Source organism: Brugia malayi, assembly GCF_000002995.4.
Source record: "Brugia malayi strain FR3 genome assembly, contig: Bm_044, whole genome shotgun sequence".
In the NCBI taxonomy this organism is placed as follows: Eukaryota; Metazoa; Nematoda; class Chromadorea; order Rhabditida; family Onchocercidae; genus Brugia; species Brugia malayi.
Genome location: NW_025062317.1, coordinates 5,957 through 19,798, shown reverse-complemented (window position 1 = coordinate 19,798; position 13,842 = coordinate 5,957). Strand labels below are relative to the sequence as shown.

At 30.4% G+C, this 13,842-nt stretch overlaps 2 protein-coding genes across 2 annotated transcripts; both read right to left on the bottom strand.

Moving 5' to 3' along the window:
- Nucleotides 1–1,678: 1,678 nt before the first annotated feature.
- On the bottom strand, nt 1,679–3,980 carry Bm13066 (Uncharacterized protein; the record flags this gene model as incomplete). The annotated part of the gene is made up of 3 exons (XM_043082965.1): nt 1,679–1,789; nt 2,503–2,625; nt 3,963–3,980. 3 exons carry the CDS (start codon nt 3,978–3,980, stop codon nt 1,679–1,681), a joined length of 252 nt encoding a protein of 83 aa, XP_042938899.1.
- A 1,448-nt stretch (nt 3,981–5,428) lies between these two features.
- Bm9600 (Uncharacterized protein) lies at nt 5,429–8,723 on the bottom strand (the record flags this gene model as incomplete). The annotated part of the gene is made up of 8 exons (XM_001896600.2): nt 5,429–5,571; nt 5,849–6,084; nt 6,297–6,447; nt 6,737–6,901; nt 7,081–7,149; nt 7,257–7,407; nt 7,736–7,967; nt 8,668–8,723. 8 exons carry the CDS (start codon nt 8,721–8,723, stop codon nt 5,429–5,431), a joined length of 1,203 nt encoding a protein of 400 aa, XP_001896635.2.
- Nucleotides 8,724–13,842: the final 5,119 nt, after the last annotated feature.

Below are 13,842 nucleotides of genomic sequence, written 5' to 3'. Positions count from 1 at the left end.
ATATGAAATTTATTCGATAAAAATATAAATTCATGAGGCTTAATGCTTTTTAACCATAAAAACGAGAAAGTCCAAAGCATAAAGGATAACAGAAACCAGATGGGTAACATAATGCATTGGAATTGTGAATCACTAAAAAAGAGAGAAAAAATCGAAAGCCGACTACCCATTTCTTTTAGCCTATCTTCTTCAGATGTCCATTTATTTTTTTGTTCTTTTAAAACGAATATTTTTTTTCTCTTTTTCCTGTTTTTCTATTTTTGAAGCATATTCAACAAAAATTTCAACAAGTTTTCAATTTAAAAAAATAAATAAAAACAAAAGTGAACAGAAACCTTGACTTAGATGAGTTAGATTTAAAAGAAAAAGAACTGTAAAGAGTGGCTACTATTTAGCTCGAAAGTACTGCCAAAATAATGATAAAAAGATATTGATGCCAAGCGCAAATTTCGATTTAATCTAGTGGTTTTAACAATGATAAGTAAAGTAGACAAATTTAGTGAAAATTATAAGTGACAACAGTGTTGGAAAGAATTCGTGAGGAAATTAAAAATTATATCGCAAAATTGATAGGAGATTAAGTAGTTGAAAAATAGAGAAATAAAGGCTATTTTGAAACGAAATCTACATTTGGAATTTTCAGTGTCGAAAGATTTTTTAAAGACTAAAAAAGACAATTCCTTCCCATTTAAAAGACGACTTACAAAACTAATTAAATTGGCTTTACGAATAATCTTTATTTTATGGGAGATATCTTAGTTATACTTCAACTATGTCAACATAAGCCCCTATTCTCTACAGCTTTTAGAAAAAAGTTGGGTTCATAGAAGACAGGAGGACTACAAAACTCAAAGTCAAATACGAAGATCAGTATTACGCATGTTCTGTAGACTTCGTTTGAAGAAAATTAATTTTAGCAACTATAATTTTTGATTGGAAAAATTCCAACAATAAGTAACACATAAGAATTTATTAAAACAAAAATCGACATTGCATGGAACTGACAGGAAGTATTAGTTTTTGAAAATCCCACGGAGTCCTTTTTTCATACGAGGCACTTTTCAGACGGCGAACTACTGGAAATCAAAAGCAATTGTTCGGAGTCATTATAAATTTCAAATGAATTACAATTCCTAATAAACTAAGCACTAAACACAGATAAGGGAATTAACCACTGAAGCACAGTTGGAGACATTTTCTGCTTTTGAAAGTAAAACTACTACCTTGAGTCTTGTCGTGAAACAGTCCCGGTGCTTCGACGTAGTTCAACTACTTCGCCCGTGAGTGAGCTGTTCCTAAGTAAGCTGGCGTCCTTGCAATATCCAACGATTTCCTTTCTTTTTGTGTGTGATTAACCTTCAGATTACAACAAAAAAACTGGGATATCTTAAATTAGCATCAAATGTTTGCAAGAAAATATCTAGTTCAAAATTTCATTCTAAAAGCATAATGAGGTTCAAAAGTGCTGTCTGGAAGAGTTCGAAAGGCTTTTTTCCAGATAGCTTGCAAGGATCAATACACTGCTGACAAGCTAGTTAACAAGTATATTAAAACTTCGGATCTGATTAAGGGACAAATCCCAGATGAATGATGTATCTAGTGAATGCACAGTCACATGTACTAGAGAAATGGTTTTGATAAAACTAGCTAGTTTTAGTGCTTAAATTTGACGTAACTACTATGAGCTTTTCACAAAAAGTTGAAATAGTCTTTTATCATCCATATAACTGATCTCCGATTGCCGCGCAACTAATTTTTCTTCATGTTCCATTACTTTGTCTTCGAAAACCTAAAGAGAAATAATTCATATAGATTTAAAGAGTGTTAGCATTAATTTATAAAAATATCTACAAAAGATTAACCACAAAATATTCATGGAAATAAATTTTTTCAAAGCTTACTTTTTCCATATTGCGTTTACGTTCTTCAAGTTCTTTTTCCTTGACCTGTTTCTCATGTATTATTATTATTATTATCATCATTATTATTATTATAATTATCATTATAATAATTATTATTATTATAATTATTATTATTATTATTATTATTATAATTATTATTATTATTGCAATTATTATAATAATAATAATTATTATTATTATAATTATTATTATAATAATAATAATTATTATTATAATTATTATTATTATTATAATTATTATTATTATTATAATTATTATTATTATTATAATTATTATTATTATAATTATTATTATTATTATTATTATAATAATTATTATTATTATTATCGTGCAAATATCTTATTGTGAATTTTCTTAAGTTGAAAATTAAACCATTTTTTGATCGTTACGTTCAAGGAAAATCAGCTAATATTTCTCAATGGTATAATTATATTCTCAATGGTATATTTTATAACAAATCTCAAAAATATAAATTTCGTAAAAATCCCTTCCAGTTCCTTCACTGAATTCCTTCATAAAATAAGATAACACCCGTAATTTCTAGTTTTATAGGAATATTAGAAAACAAAAAATAAAATACTTTTGCACTCAATCCCGTTACGTTGTTTACAGTAATCGATGAATTTTTCGAACGATGTCCAGTGAAATAATGCTCATATAACGATGGCTGCGTTGAACTTGCAGCTGGCACACGTTTATAAATCTTACCAATAATTCATCAATTATTGTAAGTCACCTGATTAGAAGCTGAAATTTTAAAAAAAATTTTTACTTTTATATGATGCAAAGAAGATGCGCTTTATAAACGTTTAGGGATGTGAAAAAAAATTTTTTTTAAATTTAATTGTTTATTCTTAATATCTCGAAAATTTCCAGAAATTTTTCCAATAGAATATGTTATAAATAGTATCCATTAGATCAACCAATTAAAAAAATAGTTTCAGTGGTATTATTTAATTTTAGATTATATCAATATATATATATATATATCCTCGACACGAATGAAATTAAACCTAAACACTTCAGTTAATTAATAAAATAGATCTACCCTAATCCCTTACATCAACTTTGAAAAAGTATTTGCATAATTAAAATGTAAAAGTGCGAATTTGCTGATACTAACACTATGTTTGTCACCAGTTGTCAACAAATGAAAGAACACAAAAGAAAAAAAACAAGTACCACACTATAAATTTCAAAAAGAAATAATTGTAAATAGTGATCGTAATATTAATGATGATAAATTATTAAAATGACAATGATAGCAGTAATACATAATTGATAGTAATATGATAAATGATAATTAATGGTAGCAATCTTCTAATGAACAGTAATAGTTAATACCTAATATGGGAGGAAATATGGGATATGCATAAGATATGTTGATAAGATGAATGATATCATCCGTCTTAGAATGCTTCCATTTTATCAGCTTATTTCCTTATCTTTAAGACCTATCTCAAAGCAATAAGGCATCACCATAATACTGAATGGTCATAGGACCTGTTGCAGGGATAATTCCGATGTGAACAGTTCACCTCCAGCATCCTTCAAAGCAGGTGGTAGTAGTAGTAAGGAAGTAGCTTAATGAACCGGAATTGTCAATAAATGCTAAAATGCACTTAAAACTAATCCTTTCCCTCCTTCTGTGTTACGATCGATTTCATTACTTTCTTTTAAGAATAGTAGAACTACATAAGTACACATACATTCACACACGTAGACATACATATATATGCACACACATGGGACACACACATAGGACACACACATAGGACACACACATAGGACACACACATAGGACACACACACACACACACACACACACACACACACACACACACACACACACACACACACACACACACACACACACACACACACACACACACACACACACACACACACACACACACACACACACACACACACACACACACACACACACACACACACACACACACACACACACACACACACACACACACACACACACACACACACACACACACACACACACACACACACACACACACACACACACACACACACACACATACACATGCAAGAGTGAAGTGAAGAGAAGGAAGCAAAATGAACAGGTGAGGATGTATATATGAAATGGAGATCAGGGATGGTTTCCTTCAGCAATCGCATTTTACATGCGGCACTGTTACATTAAAGCTGCACGCTGAATTCCATATAATGTATTTACTGCTCAACAGAACGTACGTATCGCTCCGTGTTATCCACTACTATGATTACTACTACTGTTACTCTTAATGTTCTCTATGTGCTGTTAAATTAACTCATCCATCATTAGTAGTTCAGATGGCAACCATTTCTCTCACTTTTAATTAAATGTCAAGTTTTAGGATCATTTGCAAACTAATAGATGGATGACCCGATGCTTTTGTCCTGCCAATTGATTCATTTATCAATTGTTTTCTTTGGTTTATACTGTAACAATGAGTGCAATCTACCATTTTGCATTTTTTTTTTCACGTTTTCTCATTCATTCATTATGACTAACCATAATAGATATTTAGTATTGTTATTTGATATTAAATTCAGAGACGTTGATCAGAATATTTTACATTTGATTATTTACTTATCAGTTGCCAACTAGTACCATATTTCGATATGTCCACTTAAGTAATAACAATACCACGAACAATACCTTTAAATAGTAAAGCGAAGCGTTTAGCACTGATTTTTGCATGATCATTATTAAATGAAAGAGTCATAGATGTATAACAGAATATCAGTTGCTTTGTAACAATTATTTCATGATGACATTTATGCAAGTATCTATTTATGTTTTGGTCACTTAAATAAACAATCAAGCGCATATTTTCGTTCCATTTGCATGCCAAAAAATGTCAACATTGAAAAATTTAATAGTTATTTCTTTAATAAAAATTTGCGAGGCACTATATGGAAAATGCATGAAAAAAAAATCACCTGACCCATTTTAATCACCTTCTAATTACACGCATCAACGAAAAGGATCCAAATGAAAGATATCCAAATGAAATGAAAATATATCTAATTTATCTAATTGAAAGAATTCTAACTAAAATATAATATTTAATTAAAAGAACCAAATTACGAGAAAGGGTTCATAATTCGAAAAAAAAAAAAATATGCACCTAATAAAAAAAAACATTTCAATAATAGCATAATTTACAGTGGGAATGCTTTGCATAATCAATAATTTATAACATGCTAAAAATCTACAATAAAGGAATGGAAGACTGTCGATGACGAGATTAAATGTTGAGAACGAACATTTTTTTTTTGCATTGTCTAAAATTCATTTATATAACTCTCGAAAAATCCATGAGAAAAGATTGTACAGAAAAATAACCTAAACTATTGGTACTAGAATTAACATTATTATAAATGGATAAGGTATAATTTGAAGTTTCGATGGAATTTATAATAGATCACAATAACATAGAATTCCAGTTTTATACCTAATTCTATCATTATCACTTAAAATACTAACTGGTACCATTTCCACTATATCCCTCCAGTACTTTCATCCGACACTTCGTCAACAGCGTCCAGATTTCACCTCTTATCCATACCGCTGCTTTTTCATCAAGCTTTGCAATTCCTCGAATATAATCAGCAATTGACAAGCCTACAAAAGATTATCAATTGTTAAATTTGTCCTCGAGAAATTTGAAGGACTAGGATCAAATTGACTGGATTCATGAAAAACATTTATTGACTTTTATTGATGAATTAAATGCAACAATTTGATTCCGAGTAAAGGTCACAATCGCCTCTCTGGCATAATCACAAAAACTGTGGTGATGACTTTTGATTTTATCAAAAAGGTTCATGTCACTATATGTTTCATCAACACAAGTCTATTATAAAAAAAATTTCCTTATAAAATCAACGAAGTCACGAACCAAAATGATCAAATTCATCCATCCTGGAGAAACAACTATCTTCTTTATCATGTATTTTTGAATCAATATCTTTTTGAGTTTTGTAATCCGATGATCTGTCATGTTTTCTTTTACGGCGGATTGGTAGTAAAGTAGTAGAAGTGCCGGGGACTGCAAATTCAGAGCACAATTCCTTTGATGAAATATTTTCACTCAAATTTTGTAGACCATTCTCTTCTTTCATCATAATGCAGCATCTAAATTTTACTAAGAAATAAATTTGGTCTCTGAATAATGCTAGAAAACCCTACTCGAAACAAGTCTGTCAACAAACAATAAAATATTGCATTTCTTAGATGATTCCCTATAAGTTAGCCATTATTTCCAAGATAAAAATTATTTTTATTTCAAATTGTGAAACAGTAAAGTTTCCCGAAAAAAAACCAGAAATAAGACTTCATAATCTTACCGAGATTGCTTACAAGGCATCAAAAATTTCAGGTCTTCAGAAAATTTGAATGACGGAAATCGGCATTCATTAGGCTCCATATTTCTGATTTTGTTGATAAATCGTACGTACTGATCTCTCAAGGACTTCCATTGCCTCGCTATATCATCCGCTAAATATCACTTTTGCGCTTATATTTAGAAATGGCTTCAATTATATGTCACATTATTTCATAATCGTTTTGACTTATAGGTTCTTCGTTTCGTTTCATAGTTGCTTCTTTATTTAACTATCAAAATCATCTATACGAAAGTAAAACAAAAGCTTTTAAATCCTGGAATGAATATATTATAAGTTCGTATTTTCACGAATATAAAATTTAGCTTACATCAATTTAGTATATTATACGTTTCGAAAGCTTTACATTATTCATATTTATTTGGTAATCATTTCGAAGATACCATTCAAAGCATATCCCGTTCGATGATAGAAAGATTCAATGACTTCGTTCCTCTCATTTGCCGCATATTGTAAGTCCCTATATTTTGGATGGTTATGATCCCATAAACAGGGTCGTTTCTTCATTTCTTGTATTAAAATCTCACGTAGATCATCTGTCCATATTACTGAAAATGTTTTTGTCAAATCTAAAAAATTCTGATTTGAGCTAATTTTTGATCATTTTGCTGTTTTCATCATATCTAAAGATCTTAGCTATGCGATATTTCAGTTTGGTATATCACTTTGTATGGTTTCAAGCTTTTTATCAGCTCCCATCACTTTAAATTTTCAATAAAAAGCTTACTTCTTGTTTTTGCCATCCGATCTTCTATAGCTGACGGTGACTTTGCACTTCCACCCACGACCACAACATCTAACAAACTTTATATTTAATTTTCAAAATGAAATTTGACAGTAAAATCTTCACTTTTGAAACAAGTGTCACAATACCATAAAAATAATAAGTAAAATACTGCATACCTAATTTAGGTTTAACAGATGATACCGATGTCGTAGTAATTAAATTCGAAGATGAATATATGTGATCACCGAATGACATTGCCGTTACCGTAGCATGTTCACTATGAGTATTGTTTGTAATATCATCAGTGTTACCATAATTACGTTGAACCTGAAATTCTAATGAAGAAAAGTCTATAATATACTACAGTAGACTGCAATTTCCCCTTTACAAATTTGTAAGTTGCAGATGGCACATAAGTCAACAATCTTATTTCTTTGATCTAAATTATGCATTTTACAAGCATTCTTGTAATTCTCTTCATAAAAAAAAGAGAAAAAAAAAAAAAAAAAACTAAATGAATTAAAGGAGTTAACACATGTCCATGAAATCACATTTTTGATTACACAACAATTAGGTTTAAATATTCAAATTAAGAAAAATTCTTTTTCTCAATTTAAAAAACTTCTAAGCAACATCTCTATATTATTAAACAAACGCAGACATCAGTAGCTTTTTCGGTAGAAGCAAGTAATTGTTGCGTATTGCTTTGGTCAGTAAAATCCACATCAGCGGCATCACTATTATGCCAAACATTTGTTGAAACAGCTCCTGATTCTGTTCCATCTCCTGAATTTGTAGGATCATTGACCAATGTAATGAAAGCGTTTGATGATCCTAACCCATTAGTCCACTGTAACGTTCGACCATTATCGGTCCCATGTTCATTTCTGCAAAATAAAAAAACCAATGAAAAATGAAATAGGATTCATAAAAATTTGTTGGAATATGTTGAAAGTCACGTCATTTTTTTAGTTGCGTCTTTCTATTTTGTCCTGCTAATCGGTTTTTGTCACCCTAAATAGCCACAACAGTTAGCAAATAATATCACCGAATTCATGCGAACGGCAGGAGTGCGGATAGCCCAATAGCTGATGGCGCAAATGAATACCACAACGATAGTATGAATGAATTGCAGAATATTCTAATAGAGATACGAATACATATGGTGTTTGCATATGGCGTTAGAACTTAGTGATTTATGCCGTAAGTTTACATATGGCATAATGCATACAGAATTCTGATGAACTACCGAGATTACGGATACGATCATACCATATATAAACCAATACAGCATGCAAACTTTTGCTGATCTTATCGTAATTATATTTCGATAGCTTCACTATGAATTTATCTACAGTATTCTCTTGATTTATTTCAAGCTTCCGATTATTGCTACTTTCGTAATTTAAGAAATTCAACCGGAATAAGTACGACGAATTTCGATTTTTTACAATAGATTTTTATCACTGCAGTTTTGATAGAAGTAATAATAGGATTAATGTGAAGTGAGTCAGTCAAAGATAGTAATGAAATACTGATTAGATGAATGAACTCGTACAGGAGCAAATAAAAATTAATTGAACCTACGAGGTGTTGCTGAACTGACCGGCTTGTTCATCGGGAGCCTTCCTTGTTGGCATCATCGAAACTCAGGAACAACAGCAATTATTATAATAATAGTAACTCATAACAGTAATAATATCATCACACTTTAAATCTCAAAAAGTTGTAAAATTCCGTAGAATTTTTAAATTCATAATTAAATAAAGTCACATAACCATAATAACAACAACAACATTAGTAATAATAACGCTCATTACTTCAAAGCAGCAACAATCACACACGCTGCGCTGTCGCCAGCCGTATCAATAGCATCGCTATGACGCGCGCGCTGCACACTGCAGCTACATTGCTGCCCGCCCAAATACCAGCATTGTTATTTAACGATCACTACTGAGACTTAGATATGGCATTCAGCGGCTAAAAACGCTTTTCCGGGGATTTTTTCGGGATTTCGGCGATTTCTTGGAATAGATGCATCTTCACGTAGGTCAGCTAGGTCACGTCTCTATAGAAGTACAATTAAGTTAATTTTTACATATAATTCAAGAGATTTTGGAGTGACCTTCTCTCACACATACATACACATATACTCTGCATCATATTAGTCAATTAAAACTAATTAGTTTTTAAGGTTCAAGAATGAAACTTATGAGACTTACGGCATCTCAAGTATATAAAATATAGCAGAAGGATTTATCGTTATCGATACGCCATAAACAATTAAGAAATATATTATCACAATGAGATGTCAGTTGATAGCATTTGACGAGAATTATTTCTTTTTAGTGCTATTTTTCATCTATAATTTTTTGTAGATAACGATGGCATCCAGCTGCAGAAAAAACTTTACGAATGGCTGCAGAAAAATGTATTTTATTAGTATAAGATGTTGAGGATGATAATTGAGATATCATCTTTGGAGCGTCTAATTGCTATTTAAGTACCGTCTAATTAATTTTTTTTAATAGAATTTAAATTTCGCTTAACTGTATGTAATAAGTAACAGCTTTCGTAGTTATTCGAGTATTTATCTCCATTGCTAATTATACTTGCTGTATATTATTGTTTATTTATTGGTAGAATTTACTTAGCAGTGATTGATATTGCATCAGAAATAATATGTGGAATGCATACTTGATTTGGTTACAATTAATAAGTTGTTAGATACAATTCGTTCCACCTTTGATTCCATTGCTAATAATGTAGAAAATAATGCGAAGGAAATTGAGTTAAATACTAGTTGTCAAATTGACTATTTACTTGAACTGCCTAATATGAATATGCATGAACTTCGTATAATTATCAGTAACTGTTAAGTTATTAATTAATGAGGAGGACATAGTGCTCTGAAGTAAACGAATGCATCATAAAATATATTATAAAAATTATGAAAAACAAAATATACGATTCAATATTAAGTCATCGATTATCCTGGGGTTAGTTATCTTCCCCTCCCCCTCTCCTCCCCCCCCCCTCTCCCCTCCCAGATAGATTAAACATTAATCGTGCTTGATCCTTATTTCATTACCATTAATTTACTCCCGGGGACAGCGGAATTCTTTTACATGTTTTTAAAAGATTTGTTCTTTAAGAAAAAAGAATTGGAACGATTACAATTTATAAAAGATTAAAAACGCATAAAATTAAGTCAGATTTTTATTTTAATCCCAATTGTGGGAAATTTCAGTAGTGTGCAGCATTAAAATATGGAACACCAAGGAGATATTTCTTTCTTCCTTATTATCTATCAGTCGGTCAATGGAAGTTAGTGGAAAAAAATTTGGTTCAACTGATCAGTGATAAAATATAAATATATTATTGGTGCATGAAACCTTACACCAGCTGTTCCTACGATATGAAGCCTTTTTGTCATCGACAGATCAATTTGGGGAGGAGATGAAGGTTCGTAATTTAGCTCCTTTCCCATTATTTATTATCTTAATTCTGACCAGGAGATGATTTATTATATCTTAATTTAACACTTCTACATCAAAAATTAGGATTCTCCACAAACTGAATCGTTCCAGAAATTTGCTGAAAATTACGAGAATACGTTTATTAATCGACACTGCAGCAAGATTATTAACGAAGGCGAACTCCTTTGAAGCGCTATCGAAAATTTGTTCCAGTATATATTTTTGCATTTTGATTAATAGGTCTGATAGTAACAGATCAGAGACCTTTCCGTAGAAATTGGTTGTTGTTAACGGGCATCATTGCTGACTTTGGTTTTCAGTATTAAATAAATGATAACCAGTTGTTAATGGATACGGTAAAGAATTCCATCCATACTTTGCAGCTTTTCCTTGTATTAATGGGAATCATTGCTTTCATTGATTATATTTCTATATTTCTGGTTCTATCCAATTGTGTCGGTCCGTTGTTTTGCTCGTTTTTGTTGATAATTCATGGACTTCGGCACATGATGCTATATCATAATCTTAAATGTAACTATTATATTTTATAGGATGAAATAGTTTTAGGATTTCATTATGAAATGCACATATTTTAATAAGACTGCTTAATTGTAAAAACATTGGATGATGCAGCGAAAGCAGATTCTGCTTCAGCTATGAATAAAATTTTACAAATAGCTCGTAATTATAGTTGAACTCTATATATGTACCTCATCTCGAAATCATGACTCAAAAATATTTTCGGTTTCTGTTTTGGCAGATTATAATTTATTTTTCAGTAATATCTCGTTCTCGAATATTGTGTTTTACCAGATTTACATAAATACTCATTGTAATTTGCTTATCGTTAATCAAGATTATGTCTCTCTCTTCTACTGGTGTCTCTCTGACAATACCATACATCCATAAATAGTGAATCATGAACTGAGTATCATACATCCTTGAATTGTTAATCATGTTTTTAATCTTCTGAGTATCATACATCCATAAACTGTAAATCACAATTGTTTATATCTGAGAATCATACATCCATGAAATATGAACCACCATTGTATCTACCTGAGAATCATACATCCATGTATTGTTAATCGCAATTGCATATTTCTGACTATCATACATCCATGAATTCTTAATCATATTTTTATTAGCCTAAGAATCACATTTATGAATTGTGAATTGCAGTTGTATTCGTATGAGCATCATACGTCCATGAAATGTGTGTTACAGTTGAATATTTGTTAGTATCATACATCCATGAATTTTTATCATGGTTATTCGTTCGAGTATCATGCATCCATGATGTGTTAATCACAGTTCTATTCGCTTGAGTATCATGCATACATGAATTGTGAATCACGTTTGTATATATCTGAATACGATACTTCTATACATAGAAATTTTGAAGCGGGTGACGATGTTAATAAATGGTTACCAGAATTACTGAAACAAAGATTTACTAATTAAACTATTAAAAATTCAAACTTCAAGTGTTTACCGAAAATTTTAAATATATTTAGCCTGAAAATAACCATAAAATGTAAATTAAGGCAGGTATTTCGAATCAATTACTAAATTGATTAATAAAGTTTAAAAAAAAGAAAATTGTAATCTTGTTGCAGTAAATAACGTAATTTAATATATGCAGTAAATAACGTAACGTAATTTATATATGCAGTAAATAACGTAATGTAATTTAATAAAGAAGTAATTTAATTTAAAAAAAGAAAAATAGTAATCTTGTTGTAGTAAATAAAGTAATCGAACCAAATCCTCGATCGAAATTTTTTGCGAAAGATTTTTTTTTTTTTTTTTGCGATCGAAACTTTTTGCGAAAGCAATTCGAATAATATCAGATGCTGGTTTTCAACATATATTAATGTAATTGTAATCAATTTCCAATAAATTAAGGAAAAGATGGAGCAAACAGAATGCATTATGGATAAGATTTTGGATAGTATAAGATAATCAACGATAGCATATAATAAAATGTTGTTGAACGTTTGGTAGGATTATGACTAAATTTGCGGCTAGTATACATTATTAACTGTTACGCTAATACTGGAGTTAATATTTTTTAATTTTATCCAATCATCTTTATGGCCTAGCAAACAGTGGAAGACTAACCATTAATATCCTATAAATGGCTGAGTAATGGCTGAAGTCCACCTGTTGCATCTTGTTGTGTTGCAATAGCACCATAGTAACTGAGCTTGTCGCTTTTGCAAGATCATTGAGTGAATTTTCATTTTTGAATTTTCTGTCGTTTGAGTATCCATTGCACGCCCGAAATTTACTTACTGTCTTATTTTTATACTACTGCAATGCATTTTTGAAAACAAAACAACGCATTTTTATTTCGTATAGTAGAGATTCTCCTTTTATTGCACAAATTTTTTTTGTTAGCAATCATCAGCTAGTGTAGATTATTAACCATTTTCTTAAGGTAAAACAAGTTAATATAGAATCTCTGGCATGACATGTTGACTTTAAACAAAATCTGAAGACTTCTAAATCTCCTAACTTCACAGTGCATTACGAATTTTAATATCAAGTCACGGTATGAATGCCTTATGTGAAGAAATATTAATTCGGAACATTAATGCTTGCCTGAAACGAGACCCTTTTTGCTCGAAGACATATTGATTGCTTCATTAACTCATACCATTTCTCTATAGATATAAAAATATCATTAGAAGATATTTTGATTAATTCATTAACTCACATCATTTCTTTGCAGATATAAAAATATCACTAGAAGATATTTTGATAAATTCATCTACTCATACCATTTCTCTACCAATATTACAAGATCATCAGAAGACATTTTTAATTCATTAACTCACATCATTTCTCTGCAGATATAAAATTATCACTAGAAGACATTTTGATTAATTCATTAACTCATACCATTTCTCCACAGATGCAACAATATCATTAGAAGACATTTTGATTAATTCATTAACTCATACCATTTCTCTACCAATATTACAAGATCACCAGAAGACATTTTTAATTCATTAACTCACATCATTTCTCTGCAGATATAAAATTATCACTCGAAGATGTTTTGATTAATTTAATAATTCATACCATTTCTCTGCAGATATAACAACATCACTAGAAAGCATTTTGAATAATTCATTAACTCATACCATTTCTCTACAGATATAACAGTATCACTAGTAGACATTTTGATTAATTCATTAACTCACATCATTTCTCTCCAGATATAACAATATCACTAGAAGACATTTTGATTAATTCATTAACTCACATCATTTCT